Genomic DNA, 20,001 nt, shown 5'->3' on the forward strand with positions numbered 1-20,001 from the left:
CGTTGGCAACACAGTATTGTACATTTAATGCACAATATTGAAGTTGAACCCGATTCTTAGAGGAGATTGTTGCATTTCATCATTAGAAGATCATTCCATATACTAGAGGAGTTTTGGCACTTTAGGATTTCTGTCTATGGTGACACATCCAACAACTAAGCTATACTCTGCAAAGACATAAGATTAGAATCTTTGTCTCTGTTGGAATTGTTGAATGTTTAGAAGAGTCTTAAAATTTTTATTTGTCAGTTTGACACGTCTCCTAGTCGTCTATTAAACTTTGATATGTAGTTTTTTTTTTTTTAATAATTTTCTTATATAATTTTCTTGTTGACTTAATTTTTGTATCATTGTCCAATTTACTAGACCAATATTAGTTTATTAACTCAACTTTCAAGTTCAACATTTGTCTTTTTCTTCTTTCTTTTGATTATTGTGAAGAAATTGAAATTTAATATGATTAACTTAAGGTGTAGAAATTTTGCAGTTTTTAGTGTAGTTCTTCATATATTTATTACTTACCTTTCCGCATGGTTGTTGCCTTTTTAATTATAAAAAAGACAAAATAGACAATATACAGTCAACCATAATAGTCTCTTAACATTCTTAGAATCGAGGCAGAAAAATCCAAAAAATGCCTGCCCAAACTCGGCAATATTTCACCATGTTGATAGGTACTGATACAAAAAGCCAAACCGACTTGAGAAATCCAGAAATGGGTGACAAATCGCCTTAAATATTACGATATATTGCAAAAAAGTCTATATATCTCCGACAAATTCAAATATCGCAAATTTTTTTGAAAATATCGAATGTTTTCAAGTTACGAATTGCTTCTCTTGTTTCTCTTTGGGGGAGTTTATGTGCTTTGGGGGAGTTATGTGGTTAGAGAGAGAAAGAAGGTCACGAACGAGGGTTTTTGAGAGACGGTTTGCCAGGGATGAATCACCAAGAATCTCAAGATCCGACAATTTGGATATTGTGTTGGGTCATCAAAGTGAAGAGAAAATTCCTACTGTCTCACACAATTACATCATCTTATCTCTCCCCCACTCTCGCCCTCCGTCTTCTATCTCTCACTCTCCGTCCTCTCTCGCGCTCTGTGTCACACCTACAAAGGCAACTCTAACAGTCCAACGAACCACATTTAGATGTCAACAAAATTTTGTCAACATTTCCGGATTTCATTGGTTTCACCAGCCACCGACACCCCCTTTGTCGGCTAAATTTCGCACCTTGCTTAAAAGTAAGGAAGATAATAATAATAATTTTATACAAAGAAAAGTTCAATTAGCAATTATATTATAAAGTTATAATATAAGAGAGAATCACCCCAAAGTATGCCAAATTACATGCACACCTCAAAATGTCATATAAAATTACACTACAGTTTGTTAACATTTTCGGTTAAGCATCCCTTTTTTTTTAATTTCCAAAAATACCCTCAACCATTATTACATTACCCTGTCACCTTTGATTCTTTATTCATTCTTATCCCTCCCCACAAGCACAAGCGCTTGCCACTAAAAAAGACATCGTCATCAGTCAACAAACACAAACACAAACATAGAACATCCTCATTTTGGCTTGTGCGCGTTAGAACCACATAGTTTTTATATGATTATTTTTCTTGAAATGTTTTACATGAAAAACTGACCAAGTCTTCAATCATAAAAATGAAAGAGAATTACAACTGCCACTAAGTTTAGTCGTTCAATTATTTCAGTTATAGTACAGATCATGTCTAAGCATCAGCATTTGTAAAATGAAGACATACACAACTGGGGATCAACATCATGTTCACACAACTGACCTTCAACTTGCAAGGGATTTTGCATTCTTAATGACAATGAACAATTACAGGAGATCACAGGACTTTGATTGTGAGGAAGGCCATGCAGATTCTTGTGACTCTCTTGTTGAGCAAATCATCGGATAGGCAACGAAGTGTGCTTGACGCAACAATGAGGCTCAGTCTGTTAAGAGACTTGCATGAAAGGTTAATAGATTATCAGCAACACCTGAAAGAACATATTAAAAACAAATTAATAAAAATTTATGTATCACATAGAGATGAAGATATACTCCCATCTGCCATGCCATGATTCCTGCAGAGCAGAGGGTTTGGTTTACCCTGATGCTTAATTCACCGAGATGGTTTTTATCAGCTGAAAAGCATACTATTTTTCCTTCTTTTTTGGTAACATATGCTCGCTTTAGATCCGCCACAACAAATTTCCTTTTTGAAGTCAGACAAGAAAAAAACCAGAAGGAAAGTGTTCTGTCGGGCTAACTATTGAGCAAACTAAGTTGGGGTGGATCTAGAAGTGAGTTTATCACCTAGCAAATTTAAAGTGAAACTTTCTTCTAAGGTATAACAAGAAGCAGCCAAGCGACTCCAAACTCAAATAAAGAGCAAGAAAGACTTACTCATAGTTATGGAACAGATCAAATTTCACATACTTCCAGAGAGTAAAATGAAGAGCTGTTCATCAGTAATTGCTCCCCTCTCCATTGCTCGTTCAAGTGCAGTTAGGCCCCCACCATCTTTGATCGATGTATTTGCACCTCTAATTAAGAAACATGTTAAAACCATATAATAATTTACAAAGAAGAAGCCAAATCCCTTTTCTAAAGGTAGGCAGATCCCATGGCAGGTGCATATATATTTTATGTTGTTGGGATCTCTTGGCCTTTATATTGGTCGAACAAGTACAGAATGTATCATGAATATGATGATACAACTGGACTACTAACAAGAGCAAGAAACAGAAGGATACAAATATAAGCCAGCCGAATAAAAGATCAAAACACTATTATTAGAATTTAAAAAAAAAAAAAAAAAACACTAAGAATTTAAAAACAAAATAATAAAAGTGAGATCAACTTTAATCATTAGAAAGAGATCTGAGCTCCCCATTTTTTAACTGAATTCTGAACGCCATGCAACCCAAAAACAAAATAACTTACAAACAGTTCACTAAATACGTCAATCTATCTCATTAAAATACACATGCACTAAACATAAATAAGAATTGGAGGATGTTTTGTTTTCCTCAGCTTGAAATCATAACCTGCAAGCTCCTCCAAATACTTGGCTAGATCTTGTTTTCAGTCTCCTAGAAATCTAAACTTTACCCCACGTCAGCAAAATATCACTAGTTGACACTTGACACTTTCTATCCTCCAGTTGAGATTGGAGTGAGCATGAATTGGGAAAACAAAATAAGAAGCTGATTGTTCTTTTCAGTCCAAGTTGCAGGTCAATCCAGGTGATATGGGATCCACAGCTAAGCCAAAAGATCCCTAATGAAGTGCGTAACCCACAATAATTCACACCAGTTTTAGCAAGATATCACTAATTGGTGTAAACAAATTCTTCAATGCTCTAGTTGTTGTGTGATCCAGGTGAGTTGGGATCCACAGCTGATCCAAAAGATCCCTAAACAAAGTGCATAACCTTGGTTTGGGCTGACACTGGCCATGTCAGCCCAGCAATGATAGTGCTACCGCATCAGTTGTTAATTCAACCATGTTGAAGGCTGCTTTAAGCTTCTACGTACTTAATAGCCTGCAAATGGATCCTACAACCCTAAGTCTTTGGTTTCAAAACGAGTGGAGGCAGAGTAAAATAACACTTGCATTGAGAAAGATCAGATGCTTTACAATAGATATTTTTATTTAACAAAGTTGTTGCTATTAACAATTCAACTATTTTGATCAATAGACTGTCACTGTACTTAATTCTCATGAACCAAAAAGGACCAGTACTAGTATCTAAAAAACATCAAAGTTTTCTTCATTTAAACAAGGATAGCATTTTAATGGTGGACAGAATGGAGAAGAAGAAACCTGAGTATACTCAAGAGTTGTAGCAGGGTAAGAGGGAGAAGAACACTCATAAGAAGGAGAGAATAGGAGAGAGGGAGAAGGGGGTTGGGGGGAAGGGAGGCTGCCAATGTACAAAGCTCAAGCTTAAAATCATCTTTTCTATTCCATCCTCAACAAGCTGATTACAAAGGTTTAAATAATAAAGTGACAAACTTAAATAAGAAAACAACTATAGTAGGACAATTGGAAATCTAAAACTAACACTAATCCAAAATATCCTACCCAAATTAAAAGTTTGTTACACATTGAAAATTTGATTATATAATTATCCTAATAAATAAATATTAAAATCTTAAACTATCTTCAAAACTCTCACACAAAACAGCATCTCCTATCTTATCTCCTTGCAAGCTGGACTTAGGCACACCAAATATGAAGAATAATCTCCTAGATTACTGTTCACGGTACTGTAGCATGAACAGTAATTGGCTGTGCTACTAAAAAAACTCGTCCTCTAGTTTCCTTGAAAGAAAAAAACGTCTGTTTCACTCAATCAGCACCACAAAAACAGGATCTGATGGGTTGCAGCAGCATCATTCAGTCACAATCACTGAGAAAAGAAATTAAGGGAAATAAAAAGGAAGTGATTCAATGGATAGAACTCAGGAAGGAGAAGAAAAGCAGGAAAAGAGAAGTAGTTGAAGAGTCTGCAAGAGAGAGAGAGAGAGAGAGAGAGAGAGAGAGAGAGAGAGAGAGAGAGAGGAGATTTACCCAGGTTTGGGCTCTGAATGGAATTAAATGGGGGAAAAATAGAGGAGGAGAAGACAAGAAAGAAGCCTGAGTGGACTTAAAGTTGTAGCAGGGGAAGGGGGAGGGGGAAATTCATTAGAAGAAGAAGAGAAGAGGATAGAGATAAATTGCGGGCTGCAAACATACAAACTCAAGCTTTAATTCATCATCTCTATTCCATCCTCTCAGTAAGCTGATTACGAGTGTTTAAATAATAAAGACACACAATTCACCAAGAAAACAACTATATTAGGAGTCTTGGCAATTTAAGCTTACTAAAAATGATCCTACTAGGACTCTTAGCAATCCTAAATATTCTACCCAAATTAAAAATCTGATTACATAATTATCCAAATAAATAAATAATAAAGTCCTACAGTATCTTTAAAACTATCAGGCAGGAGAGAATCTCCTATTTAATCTCCTTACAAGTTGGACTTGGGGCCCACCAAATAGGAAGAATAATCTCGTAAGTTACTGTTCACGTACTGTAGCATGAACAATAACTGGTGCTGCATCACATTCTCCTCACATGATTCTGTCAGCATCCAAGCACAGCAACAGGTTAGGACTCAGGGGAGTTGCATTTTTGCAGATCAATAGAGCTCAGTGTCCTCAGGCCATTCCACACATTGTGCAAGTGCCAAGTGCAATCACAATAAATAATGATTGGACTACAGAATTTGCTCCATAAGTGAAATAAATTTCATCAAGCATATGGAGGAGGAACCCGTTGAATTTACTTTAAACTCCTTTTCAGGGATGACTTGGTAGTGAGTTACATCTAAGTCACTTTTCTTGTGGAGTAGCAACCGTCCAATCAAATGGACAGAGATCTCAAGATGACCTACTCTAAAAAATACACTGTTGTAGCAGTTAAAAGAGCATTTATAAATTCAAAGAAAATGAAAGCCTGACTACACCAAAATCATAATGGAAGGCTGAATAGACTAGTTTGTTTGTATGTGGTAGGCAGGTCAAATTGTATACTCTCATTCTTTCATTGTTTACACAGGAAGTAAGATCCAAATAGCCACATATAGATCAATCAAGACCATTCAAATTGAATATTACCTTCTAAGAAGATATTTGGCACATGGATTTTTCCCTTTTGAAATGCAGTAGTGTAGGGGAGTCCTTCCAAGAAAATCACGCATATTTATGTCAGCACCAAACTGCAGCAACAGCTCAAGCATCACGAGATAACCAACATGACATGCTAAATGCAACAAGGAACATCCCTGCAGGAAGCTTTCTGGCGGACTGGAGTCCATAATTCTATCAGATGCATCTGGATCAGTATCATGTGAATCCAGTGTACAATGTAGAGGATAAAGATCAGCCCCATCAACTTTCTCATAGATGGTATTGATATTAAATTCTGATGTCACAATGAGACGATATACTTCCCTTAATTTACTAGTTCTAACAGCTTCCCAAATGCAAGTTGCAATGGAAGAATTCTCAGGTCCACTAGCTTCTCTGTTGACCAGTACTTTATCTACATACTGCACAGATGCAAATAGGTATGAGTTTCTCATGCCCCAACCAAAGAAATTAATATCAAGAAAATATTACACAACTTGAGGTGATTTTGTACAGTTAGGTTCCAATCTGGGCAGGTCACACATGCTCCAGCTTGAGGGGAAGTGTTAAAAGAGTGTCAGTTAGAAACTGAGATATTCTTGTAATTTTGCCTCTACAATTTTCTTGCATTATTAAACCATGGTACTTGATTGGGCATTCTACCATTTACTTGAATACCTATTTTCTCCTTTTGCAGTTGCATGTCCTCTTCTTTTCTAGGTTTCTCCAATACTACTAAAGATCATTTGACATCATTACAAGTGCAAATTCTCTAACTAAATAAAATAATAAAGAAAAGAACTGGTTTCGAGCTGTATTTAGAGGTAGTGACCACACTGCTAGTTTACCTTCATACCCGGTAGCATCTCGAATAGTGTTCTACCAGTTCAGAATAAAAAAGGCTAAAACTACTGAACTCAACACAGATAAAATTGCAATGATTTTTACTCTTGATAGTTAAGCAGTGCAAGAAGAGGTACTCCTAGAAGCACTAGCAGGAAACTGGTATCAAAATAGCCTCGGTTCCTTAAAACAAGGTCTGCATTTCTTCTTTGACCTAAGTTCTGGTTCAGACCAAGCTTCGAGTCTTGGGGGTTTCTTCTTAACTCAGGACCTGGGAGACTTTTAGGACTAATGTTTTGTCATTTATTTATTGTGAAGGCTGGATACTCCTTATTAACTCCAGTCATGCTAATAGTTGGTTTCCTTCAGGCTTTCAGAAGTCCACGTTAGTAATCCTCAAGTCTTTAGAAGTTCGAAGTTGGTTAGGTGAGTCTTCTTCATCTTGCAAAACAGGGAAGAATCCTGATCTGAGTGGGTTATTCATTTTCCAGGTTAGACCATGTGTTTGCTGTAACTTTCCAAAAGCCAATATGATTCACCATTTTCAATTTCTATACAGCGATGTAAGGGTTTGACGTAACCCCCAAACTGAGGGCCAAATTATAGGATTACTTCAATTGAACCAGAAGTAAATTAGGGCACCCTGCAAATAGGTGTCCTAAAGCAATTCAAAGGTGGACAGAAGCTGTTTAGGGCTAGATACACCCTGCAGTTGAGAGATTTTGGCTTCTAAACCCTGCGGCAAGCATTTCTAGAGATCTAGGGGTAATTTAGGGTTGTTGGGCAAGGGAATAGGGTTCGGCAGGCTGTAGCAGCTTTGAGAATTGAGGGAATTAAATGAGTTTTGACAGAATCTTTATTTCAGATTTAATTCCCACAAGTAGGATTTAGGAAATAGGGCTTCACAGTTTCTAGGGTTTCTAGAGGATGGTCTAGGGTTAAGGATAGGGATGAGGGTTAAGGGAAGGGGGAGAGGGAGAAGTATGCCAGATGGAATGGGATTTGGATGAATGATTGAAGAGAAGTAGAGATTTGAAGTACAGGGTTTTTAGGGTTTTTGTGGAGAAGATGAAGTGCAGGATTTTAGGGTTGTGTTGGGGGGTGGGGGGAGGGGGGGGGGTAGGGGGGAGATGGGAGTCAAGTGCGAGTGAGGGGAAGGGGAAGGTTGTCCTACGAAAGAAAGGGATTTAGGGATGGGGGTTACAAAATATAAAAACTAGGGTTTTGAAAGGAGGGGTTGTTGCCGCAAGGAAAAGGGGGAGGGGAGAAGGGTCATGCAAGGGGCAAGCGGGTGAGAGAGAGTAGGCATAAGGGATAGGAGCATACTTATGTGTTTGATGAAGTAGACTGTTTAAACAAGTCACAGAAAATCTGAATGCTCCAAGGAGTCGTAGATTGGAAGCCTTCAACACTCCACAATTCTCCTTCAATTCAATTTTTATTAATCATAAACTGTTTGGTTACATGGGGGAGTCTTTATTCATAGCCTTTACATTGAAGGAGTTACACTAGACTCACATTAGAAACAAAAACAAATAAGAAATTCTGTTTTAAGGAATTTCTACTCAAATATGAACTTAAAATCCTAATTTAAGAAGGAACCCAATTTGAAATAGGATTCCAACTTGACACACCTAAAGGGACTAAGACTCTATTGTAACTTGACAAACAAGGACTCAAACTGAAAAATAGAAGTAGATCTAAACTCCTAACAGGATTCTGAATCAAACTAGGTCAGATTAGGTTTGACTGGGGAGCCAAAATGACCAAAATACCCTGTCTAGGTTCAGCTTCCTCCTTGGGCACTCGGAATCCTTCTCTTGAAGCTCATCTTCTTTATGATAAATGATCTGCTTGCCCCAAAATGACCTCGCCCAATAGGGAAATCCCAATTCATTGGGCCATAGGGTGCTGGGCAGCATCCCTAGGCTCTGTTTCGGCTAGTGGGGGCTTTTCTGGGGTTGATCCTTCTGGTTAGCTCAGGATTAGAGCCCTTCCCCATGATTTTTTTTGTTAGATAGAGTTGGCTTTTACCTTCTAGTTCCGTGGTATTCCATATATGGCTGCAGGATACAACTAACATTGGTAACTGATGGATGTCAGCCTAATTCCAGTTGAGGCACTTGGTTCATATCAATTCATCATTCCATCATCTTCTTCAATCAATCCATCACAAAATCAGATCAGTACCTTTTCATCTCTCTTATGTTTTTGTGCATACCCGACATGCAGGAACACAAGTCCTAAACCCTAAACCTCTACAGCTCAAGTTAGTCAGTTCTGTAAACAATCCCAAAATCTGTAACCACTAACCAGTACAAGTAAAGAGACGAGATAAGTAAAAAAGAGAAATCCAGAGAACAATGGGAGAAAAGGGTTATGTAGTAGAATGTGTGTTCTACGGTACCACATATATTTGTAATAAACCAAAATAGAACTCAAAGGAAATATAATTCTTTACTCTAACCTAATTAAGCCTAAAGCATAATAGGAGACTCACTCAGACTAGGACACTTAAGTAAAGACCTAACCCAATAAACAAACCACGATAGGGGACTCCCCCTATCATGTTACATACATCATATATCATATCTCTGACGACTTAAATCAAACTACAGAATTAGCGTTTGGATTTTATTATGAAACCATCTACAGTTTCATAGTGGTCATTATTGTCACATTGCTACTTGGATTTTGGAATTTCAAGACTGAATCGAAAACTTCTGTGACAAAATTAAATGGTTCCCTGTTATGAATTCCAAGCTCTGTTTGTTATGCAGCTTTGAATTTATTAGACTCTAGTTTCTTCCTGTTCTGGAATATCTGAATTAAGTGTCCCAATTCCAGTAGGAAACTTCCATATTTCCACATCAGGTCATCATATCTTGGCCAGATTTTTTACAATTTGTTCCCCTATCTGATTCTAACCAGTGATCATAATATAAGGCCCATCTGAGCTTTTGGTTACAGTTTATTGAAATTCTTTTAATTCAGGTCATTAGTTACTCTCTGCTTCTGGTTTTAAACTAAACCTATGAGCCTAATCCTTTAATATTCTAGAAAACCATCACTATGACCATGGAATAAATTTTGACCAAAACGCCTACAAATTCTCAAATCGAAATGGAACTTCCAAAATTTCATTTCAGTATCATAATTCACTAGATACCATGGTTGTCAAAGCGTCCACCTAGGCAGCAAAGTCGTTTTTCAAGCACTTTGTTTTGAACCACTTAATTGACGCCCAATATGCAATGGAACTCCAAGGCCCAAAGTGACATAGAACCTATTTTTTGCCCCGGGGGCGCTGCCCCGACACCCCCACCCACTCACAGGGGAGCAAGACCTCCGTGCCCGTCAGCAACAGAATGTGAAGCATAAGCTATACTCAACATCAAGAATCAATGAATCAGTAAATGCCTAGGTGAACGCTTTGACAACTATGGTTTGATGAGATGAACTTATGTTTGTGTTCTTTTTTTGAATAATTTTTCAAAATTATGACTCTCGAATGCTTTTTTTTATATGAATGTGACTATTGAATATTTGTTTAGCTTATTATAGAAAGTAGTTGTATTGAAAAGTAGTTTAAAAGTAATTGTATTGAAAAAATTTGACCAAACCGCTTTGGTCGCCTAATTGCCTAGACGGAGCCCCAATCGGTTTGGTCGCCTTGCCGCCTAGACAACCATGCTAGATACGACACCATATTTCGACCAAAACATTTGGTTCAACTAGTTTCAGTCCAAACCCTTTATAGAAGTCTTTTTTTTTATCGGAACCTGCGAAATAACACAGGTTCCACATGTTTCCCTTTGTTCCACCTCTAGCATTTCAACCTTCTCCCCCTCCACCCTTTTTTCTGATTTTTGTTGGTTTCTACCCCCATTTCAGCAAATTTCTGCAATTCCTTTGTTGTAATATTAGTCACACATCGACTGATGTGGGAATATGTGGAGAGGAAGAGGCTATAAAAGAATGCCTCTTCCTTCTTCTTTAATCATCCCAAATATCTTCTCTCTTGGATATTTCTTTATTTATAGTGGAGTTTTCTCTCTTGCCCATAAATTATTGTGTCTTTCTTTTCTCTTAGTTGTTATTATTGTGTTCTTCTTTTCTCTTATTTGCTGATTGTTCTATTCGGTGGGTTCTTCATAACCCGACAGTGGTATCAGAGCGAGGTTTCTTCCACATCAGAAAAGGAAAATTCCTTAGGGGGTTTGTTTGTTTGGTTTAGGGTGTGAGTATCTACTTATAGTATGCTCTGTGATTGCCACTTAGGTGGATCCTTCACATCAGAAAAATAAGTAAGATATTGTTTTTCATCCTACGGAGGTGCTGCAGAAGTCGCAATTTCACGTGGTTTCTTTTTGGGTATCCTAGAAAGGTGTATTGGGTGATTAAGTGCATGTCTAGGAAAATTTTGTCTAAGAAGTCTGGTTTTTAAGCGGACCGCTTGTGTCCCTCCAGTCTTTCCTGGAAATTTTCCTGGTGCATTTTGGTTCAACCATATACCAGTTGGAGATAACCTGAGAAGACAAGTTTCACGTGAAATAGTGGGAGTTATTCTGCAGCCAACAACAGCTCGTGATAGAAGCAATGGCAGCAAAAATTGACATCGGCAAGTTTGACGGCACGAAATTCTCATTATGGAAATTGAAGATGAAGGCATTATTGATAAAAGATAACTGCCTGGAAGCCATCAGTGTTCGGCCGGCGGAGTTCACAGACAACGAAAAGTGGAACAGAATAGATGCAATCGCTCTTTCTGATTTGCATCTAGCATTATCAAATGATATTTTAGCGGGCATAGAAGAGAAGAAAACTGCTAAGGAGGTTTGGGATCATCTCATCAAATTGTATGAAGCCAAATCACTTCACAACAAAATCTTCTTGAAGAGAAAGTTGTATACCTTACGGATGTCAGAATCTACATCAGATACAGAGCACTTACATACTCTGATTTCGTTATGTTCTCAACTTTCAACGTTGGAACATAATGTTTCACCACAGGAACGTGCTGAAATTCTACTCCAAAGTCTTCCAGATTCATATGACCCAATCATTATCAATTTAACCAGTAATATCCTCTCTGATTATTTGGTATTTGATGATGTCGCTGCTACAATTCTTGAAGAAGAAAGTAGACGAAAAGGCAGAGAAGATAGACAGGCAAGCTCACAACAAGCAGAAGCTTTGTCTATGACTCGAGGAAGGTCAACGGAACGTGATTCCAGTGGGAGTCACAATCAAGGGAGGTCAAAATCCGGGGGTAAGAAGAATTTCAAGTGCTACAATTGTGGCAAAAGGGGACACTTCAAAAAAGAGTGTCGATTCAAAAAGGGTGTAGATAAGGCAGAGACATCTCAAGGGTGCATTGCTGAAGGAGATATTCTTTACAGCGAATTAGCAATGGCAGCCAAGGATAGATTGGAACATAGTGATGCTTGGATCTTGGATTCGGGAGCAACATGGCACATGACCTCTCGCAGAGATTGGTTTCAAACTTATGAACCTATCTCTACAGGGTCTGTGTACATGGGAAATGATCATGCCTTGGAAATTGTTGGAGTTGGCACCATCAAGTTGAAGATGTACGATGGTATGGTACGCACTATTCAAAATGTGCGGCATGTGAAGGGCTTAAAGAAGAATCTATTGTCTTTGGGACAATTAGATGAAATTGGGTGCAAGACACGCATCCAAAATGGAATGATGAGGATCGTCAAAGGAGCGCTAGTTGTAATGAAAGCTGAAAGGGGCGCTGCAAATTTGTACGAAGTAATGGGAGAAACATGTCCGGAGCGCGAAGCATCGGTTGCATCAACCGGTGCTGCAGAAGAGATGACAAAAGTGTGGCATCGAAAATTGGCCCACATGTCGAGCAAGGGTTGAAGGTTCTCATGAACAGAAATTACTCCCGGGTCTCACAAAGGTTTCATTACCCTTTTGTGAGCACCGTGTTACAAGCAAGCAGCATAGATTGAAGTTCAATGCATCGATTCCGGGAGTAAAAGTATTCGGAATTAGTTCACTCGATGTATGGCAAGCACCGGTTACATCTGCGGGAGGAGCAAGGTACTATGTATCTTTCATTGATGATTATTCCGGAAGATGTTGGGTGTTTCCTATCAAGAAGAAGTCGGATGTGTTTTCAGTTTTCAAAACATTCAAAGCGCAAGTTGAACGAGAAACCGAGAAGAAAATCAAGTGCCTCGGACAGACAATGGCGGTGAATATACGAGGGATGACTTCTTTGAGTTTTGTAATCAAGAAGGCATCAAGAGACAACTCACGGTGGCTTACACTCCTCAATGAATGGAGTAGCAGAGCGGTTGAATAGAACTCTACTCGAAAGAACGAGAGCCATGTTGAGAACTGCAAGTATGGCTAAGTCTTTTTGGGCAGAAGCCGTAAACACTGGCTGCTATGTGATTAATCGATCACCAACAAGATCGATTGATTTGAAGACACCGATGGAGATGTGGATGGCAAGCCGATTGATTATTCACGCTTGCACACATTTGGGAGTCCTGTGTACGTGATGTATCATCCCCAAGAAATTTCGAAGTTGGATCCAAAATCCGGAAAATGCAGATTCTTGGGAAATGCTTGATGGAGTCAAGGGGTATCGATTGTGGGATCCCACGCCCACAAGGTCGTCATCAGCAGAGATGTCATTTTTGCAGAAGATAAGCTGCAAAAGGAAGATGTGAGTAGCATTTCAATAGAAATCCCGGAGAGTACCATAGTTCAAGAGGAAGAGAAGTCCAATCCAGAAAATTCTTCTGGAGCAGAATCAGAAAATGAGGAACAAGTACCAGTTGAGTCTACAACCGTAGAAGTTCGACGGTCACCTCGTGAAAGACATACACCAACTTGGCGATCGATTATATTATGGAGAGCAAAATTGCATCTTGTCTTCTAACGAGAAGATGGTGAGCCATCAACATTCGAGAGAAGCGATTGATAGCTCGAAGCGTCACTTTGGATGGCGGCTATGCGGGAAGAACTAGAAGCTCTTCATAAGAATAAGACGTGGGAGCTTGTACCTTTACCTCACGGAAGGAAGCCCATTGGTAACAAATGGGTTTACAAGATCAAACGAAACAGTGATGATCAAGTAGAGCGGTATCGTGCAAGAATGGTGATCAAAGGATATGCTCAGAAAGAAGGTGTCGATTTCACGGAAATCTTTTCTCCAGTGGTTCGACTTACTACTTGTCCGGATAGTTACGGCACTTTGTGCTACTTTTGATCTACATCTTGAGCGTTAGATGTAAAAACTGCATTTCTTCATGGAGATCTTGAAGAAGAAATCTATATGCTCCAACCGAGAAGGTTTTGAAGAACCGAGAAAAGGGGAACTTGGTTTGCGAGTTGAACAAATCTCTATACGGCTTAAAACAGCGCCAAGATGTTGGTATAAGAGATTTGATTCCTTCATATTGAGCCTTGGATACAACAGACTTGCTTGAGACCCTTGTGCGTATTACAAGAGGTTTGGTGATGATGATTTCATCATTTCTATGTTGTATGTCGATGATATGTTGGTGTCGGGCCCCAACAAAGATCAGATCGCAGAATTAAAGGCTCGATTGGCTAGGGAATTTGAAATGAAGGATCTGGGACCCGCAAACAAGATTCTAGGGATGCAAATTCACCGAGACAGAAAATAACGGGAAGATTTGGCTATCTCGGAAGAGTTACTTAAGGAAAGTCTTGCGCCGCTTCAATATGCAAGACTCAGTAAGCCAATTTCTACTCCTCTTCCTGTTAATTTCAAGTTATCCTCAAGTATGTGTCCTAGCAATGAAGCGAAAGGATGGAGATGTCTCGAGTACCGTATGCATCAGCGAGTGGGAAGTCCGATGTTCGCTATGATATGTACAAGACCGGACATTGCACATGCGGTGGGAGTGATTAGTCGGCATATGGCGAATCCGGGACAAGAGCATTGGATTATAGTGAAGAGGATCCTAAGATACATTAAAGGAACCTTGGATGTTGCTCTATGTTATGGAGGATCTGAATTTCTTGTCGGAGGATATGTTGATTCTGATTTTGCGGGGGATCTTGATAAAAGGAAATCCACTACGGCTATGTGTTTACAATTGCGAGAAGGAGCCGTGAGTGGGTATCTAAACTACGAGACAGTTGTAGTACTCGTCTACAATGTGGTTGAGTATATGGCAGCTACACAAGCTTGTAAAGAAGCAATCTGGATAAGAAGATTCATGGAAGAACTTGGGCACAAACACGAGAAGATTCTCTTGTATTGTGACGATCGGAGTGCCTTGCACATTGCAAGGAATCCAACTTTTCATTCCGAGGACAAAACACATAGAAGTACAATATCATTTTGTTCGTGAAGTGGTGGAAGACGGAAGGGTGGATATGCAGAAAATCCACACGAAAGAGAACCTAGCAGATGCATTGACAAAAGCAATCAATAGCGACAAGTTCATTTGGTGCGAGATCCTTGTATGGCTTGATAGAGACATAGACAAACATGGTGGTGGCAAGATAGAGACTGGTGTGGAGATTGATTGGTTCTCAATCTAATCTCCAAGTGGGAGATTGTTGTAATATTAGTCACACATCGACTGATGTGGGAATATGTGGAGAGGAAGAGGCTATAAAAGAATGCCTCTTCCTTCTTCTTTAATCATCCCAAATATCTTCTCTCTTGGATATTTCTTTATTTATAGTGGAGTTTTCTCTCTTGCCCATAAATTATTGTGTCTTTCTTTTCTCTTAGTTGTTATTATTGTGTTCTTCTTTTCTCTTATTTGCTGATTGTTCTATTCGGTGGGTTCTTCATAACCCGACATCCTTTGCCTTCAAACACCACTTTTGCTCCTACATTGGTGATTTTTTGAGATTTTTGCAAGGTGAGTTCCAAATTTTACCCTTTCTTATTTTTGTTTTGTTCATGCCTCAAATCAGGTGGATCGCTTTCAAATTAATATATGTTTACTCTAGGGTGTAGATCTATGATTGCGTGGAGTTAAAATTATTTTTTGGTTCTTGCTACTTTTTTTTTTTTCAGTTTTTTTAAATTATTTCCTAAATTAGGTATATTGCAAAGATGCATATGTATACATGAAGTATCGGCTATAACTTAATATATGTGAGACACCACCACTTTGATCTATTGCTATGATGGTGTCGGCTCAAATTTATCGTTCTTAATTATTTATTTTAATTAATTAAAAAAAGGGATAATTACTGTTGCCCCCTTGTACTTTGATTTTATTACTACTTTATCCCCTGTACCTTTTAAAATTACTATTCCAACCTTTAACTTTGTCAACAATTACTAATGCCCCCCTACCGTTAAGCTCCATCAGTTTACTGATGATGTGGCATCTATATATTTTTTTCAAAATCCCAAAAATAACCCAGCAATTATCTTTTTACTTATTTGATCTTTTTTCAAGTTATAATACTACCCTTAATAGGAAAAAATTAACTTTAATTTCACTTTTCTTTTTTAAAAAGAAACCATCAAATAAAGGAAAGATGTGACTTTTTTTTCTCTAAAAATAAATCACCAAATAAAGGAAAGATGTAATTAAATAGAAATTAAAATATTAAATTTAATTCAAAGCTGAAAATTGAAAATCACCTAATATATGCTGACCATTATGTATGTTACCAAATTTTTTATCAATTAGATCTTATATGCTAATTTGTTTGTAAAACTTCCATCATGGTGATTATGAAAAATTTAAGTGGAATGTGCAACAATCATAAGTATGTGGTCCCACCAAATCAAAAACTAATTCTAAAATATAAGATTTTAAGTATATAATTGACATGCAATATAGTTTCTTTAATGAGGGTAATGCCATATTTTTTACTTCTAAATTTTAAGGGCAAAATAGACATTTCATATTTGATATTAACAGCCATTTAACACCTTTAGAAGTGAGGGGGGCAATAGTAATTTCACAAAGAAGGGGGTTTGATTAGTAATAAAACCAAAGTATAAGGGGGCAATAGTATTTATCCCTTAAAAAAATTTAAATATCTTTTAAAAATATTTAAATATTAACAAAAATATACTAATTGATTTTTTTGTTTCATATTTACAAATAAAAAAATATTAGTAGAAGCATTATGTAATTTTTTGAGCATATTTTGATGTTTTTTAAGATATTTAGTGTGTATTCCTTGTATCAAGCACTCTCTTTAAAAGATGTCAGATAGAACTTAGCAACAAAGGAGACTACTGACAATTGATAAGAAAAATAATGAGTATAATTATTGCAAAAAACAAATAGGAGGAGGTGGGGCAACTAGATTGAAGGTTCATTTAGTTGGGGGAGCTAGGAATGTAACTAGATGCCCCAAGGTGCCCGCAAAGATCAAAAAGGCAATGGCCTAGTACTTGGCCGGTGGAAAGAAAAAGAGGAAAGAGAAGAGATTATAGAGGGAGGAGTTCGAGGATGCTTGTCTAGATGACCTCCCAGAGCAAGGAGAGCAGGACTGTGATTCAAATGAGCTAGGAGAGTATGAAACCGACTCTAACCCAGAGGCAACACAAATGAGAAGAGCAATGATGATGAATAGGGAGCAGGTAAGGATAGATGACATTAGGAGGCAACAAAGAGCTATTGGTTGTGGGTCCTCTAAAGAGCCAGCAGGTATGGGAGGCAGCTCCCAACAGTCTATGAGGAGGAGTCAGAGTTGAGGGAGGAGAGTCATATCCCACGAGGCCAAGCTTTATCTGCACATGCTACAGATCTTGATATTGAGATTCTTCGTACAGTTCCGACCTTATTTAGGAAGCCAGAGCATAAGCAAAAGAAGTTGAAGCACTTGTGGGGGAGTCTGAAGGAGAAAGTGGGGATGACTTTCTCCAAATGGGGCATTGTACCATATCATTCCACGCTTCCAGCACATGCAACCCAAGAGCCCTACTATAAGAATATGATTGAGGAGATAGGCAGAGCTAGGAGTGGTATACAAGAGCCCACCCCACATGAGATCTACTATATGTACCTGCCTAAGCATAAACAAGACTTGAATGACCACACAAAGTGATTGAAGCCTATGTGGGCTCACAAAGGAGTGACTATTATGTGTGATGGTTGGACTAGACCCACTAGAAAGTCCATCAATTTTATGTTGAACTGTGATCAGAGGATAGTGTTCCTCAAGTCAATGGATGCATACAGGACTTTAATGACCACACAGAGTGATTGAAGCCTATGTGGGCTCACAAAGGAGTGATTGTTATGTGTGATGGTTGGACTGGACCCACTAGAAAGTCCATCAATTTTATGTTGAATTGTGATCAAAGGATAGTGTTCCTCAAGTCAGTGGATGTATCCAGGAAGAAGAAGGATGTAAAATACATTTTATAAATTGTTGAAGCAAGTGGTGAGGGAGGTTGGAGAGAAAAATGTGGTCTAGATTGTGACAGATAATGGCTCCAACTACAAGAAAGTGGGTGAAGATGATGGAAAACCCCAGGTATCAAAACATACTTCTAGTACTAATTTTAAATACATTCAAACTTGATGGTTCATTATTTTTTGCTTTTAGCATTACACTAAAAACCTCTTTTGGACATGCTTTTCTGGACTCCATCTGTTGTTGATTGCATTGACCCTCATGTTCAAGGACATCGGTCAATGCAATATTGTGAAGCAAGTGGCGGACCAAGACTGACATGTTAGCTCCTTCATTTATAACCATATATATGCACTACAGATAATCAGGGACCGGTGTGATGGTGACTTGGTGAGGCCAGGCATAACCAGATTTGCAACCAATTGGATTGCTCTACAGACCTTTGAGAGCAAGAAAATTGGCCTTAGGACCATGTTCACATCGAAGGAGTGGTTTAACTAGGAGGGTTCTTCAACCACAAGAAGGAGGAGAGCATAGAATACCATACAAAGTTACTCCTTCTAGAATAATGTGAGGATTGTTGTGAAGATGCTTGAGCCCGTGGTGCACGTTTTGAGGATAATAGATCAACATAAAAGACCAACTCTACCACACACATGGGCTGCAGTAGAAAAGATGAAGAAGCCGGTTGCTCAAATCCATCCACAGGGCAACAAGAAAATTCTCGACATCATTTAAAACAAATGGGAGAAGCAGCTGCAACATCCAATACATAAGGCTGGTGAGTTATTTAGTTTAGTGGTGGATTTAATCTTCATTTTATTATCACACTATTCTCTCTTATTCTCACTTGTTACTCAATATACTATCTAAAACCCAAGTACCACTACAAAGATATGCTTGGGATGAAGGCAAGATTTGATAGATGTTGTCCAAACTGTAGTGAAGGGGATGAAACTGGATCCATTTAGACAAGCAATCATCAATATGGAGGTTAGATTGTGATTTCATAATTCATAATTTATAGTTTCATACTAAGTTACTAACCTAGTTATTGTTTTTATGTTAGATGAAGGCATTTAGGGATGCTACTGGGAGTTTCAGTCACTCCGTGGCCATATCGGGCAAGAATCCAACCTTAGGGGTAAGTTAATTCTTTATATATTTAATTATTTATATTCTATCTTTCAGTTAGTTACTTACGTATTGACACTCAGTTTATAACTTTACTAATTGAATTCCACATGTTGTTGCTGCTGAATGGTGGTTGCAATATGGTTATAACTCACCCCACTAGACCATGATTGCATGTAGAAGTGCTCTCACAGACATGTTCTGCCCATTGGTTGTGAGCGGAATTGGAGCACCTTCAACCTCATCCACTCAAAGAGGCACAAACAAGTGGGTATAAAGCATCAAGAGGACCTTGTCTACTTTTACTATGATATAAAACTGAGGGAGAACCATATTAGATAGAGGATGGATAAAGAGAATAACATGATAGAGTTAGATGACATCTTTGAGGTGGAGGATGATGATGAGAACCCATTATTTGAGTGGGTCAGGGACAGAGGAGAGTCGTTGCTGGATGAGGAGGGAGGTTGTCCCAATAGACATATTACACAACAGATGGGGGCTGATGTGAATGACTTCTTGGTCAATGAGGGGATTGCACATGTAGTGCTCGCCCGTCCCTTTGTGCCACACGCCGGTGCATCCACCCAGAGTAAGGATTTGATTGTATGGTTGGACAGCAAGGATGATGTGACTCAGGCATGCCCCATGATGACGATGATGATGATGGTGGTGGAGATGGAAGGGACGACGACGATGATGGAGGACCTTGTAAACAAGATTCAGCTGATCATAGGGGAGGAGCACCACCAACACTAGTTGAGAGTCAGGGAAGGGGAGGACCACCGAGATTCACGGGTGAGAGCCGGTTCACCCATGCAACAGGATACAGATCATGGTGGAGCTGCATCTCAAGGTCGTGCTGCTTCAACATATAACAGGAAGGGAAAGGGGGAAAAGCCCAAATATGGATATTATGTGGATGAGGATGACACAGAGGACACATCATCATAT

At 38.6% G+C, this 20,001-nt stretch overlaps 1 protein-coding gene across 3 annotated transcripts in view; it reads right to left on the reverse strand.

Moving 5' to 3' along the window:
* Positions 1–1,460: 1,460 nt before the first annotated feature.
* Positions 1,461–20,001, reverse strand: part of LOC149000985 (ADP-ribosylation factor GTPase-activating protein AGD4-like) — a 78,981-nt gene continuing 60,440 nt past the window's right edge. For 2 of the 3 annotated variants that reach the window (XM_089140086.1, XM_089140088.1), the window contains 3 exons: positions 5,695–6,128; positions 2,431–2,570; positions 1,464–2,021 (listed from right to left, as the gene is read on the reverse strand). In XM_089140086.1, the coding sequence (XP_088996212.1) occupies positions 2,456–2,570; positions 5,695–6,128 (549 nt within the window). In that variant the 3' untranslated portion in view covers positions 1,464–2,021; positions 2,431–2,455. Of the gene's footprint in view, positions 2,022–2,430; positions 2,571–5,694; positions 6,129–20,001 lie in introns of all 3 variants that reach the window. The other variant, XM_089140089.1, reaches the window with a different exon arrangement.

Source organism: Hakea prostrata, chromosome 11, assembly GCF_041222555.1.
Source record: "Hakea prostrata isolate BN-2017 chromosome 11, UWA_Hpros_2, whole genome shotgun sequence".
Taxonomy (NCBI): domain Eukaryota; kingdom Viridiplantae; phylum Streptophyta; class Magnoliopsida; order Proteales; family Proteaceae; genus Hakea; species Hakea prostrata.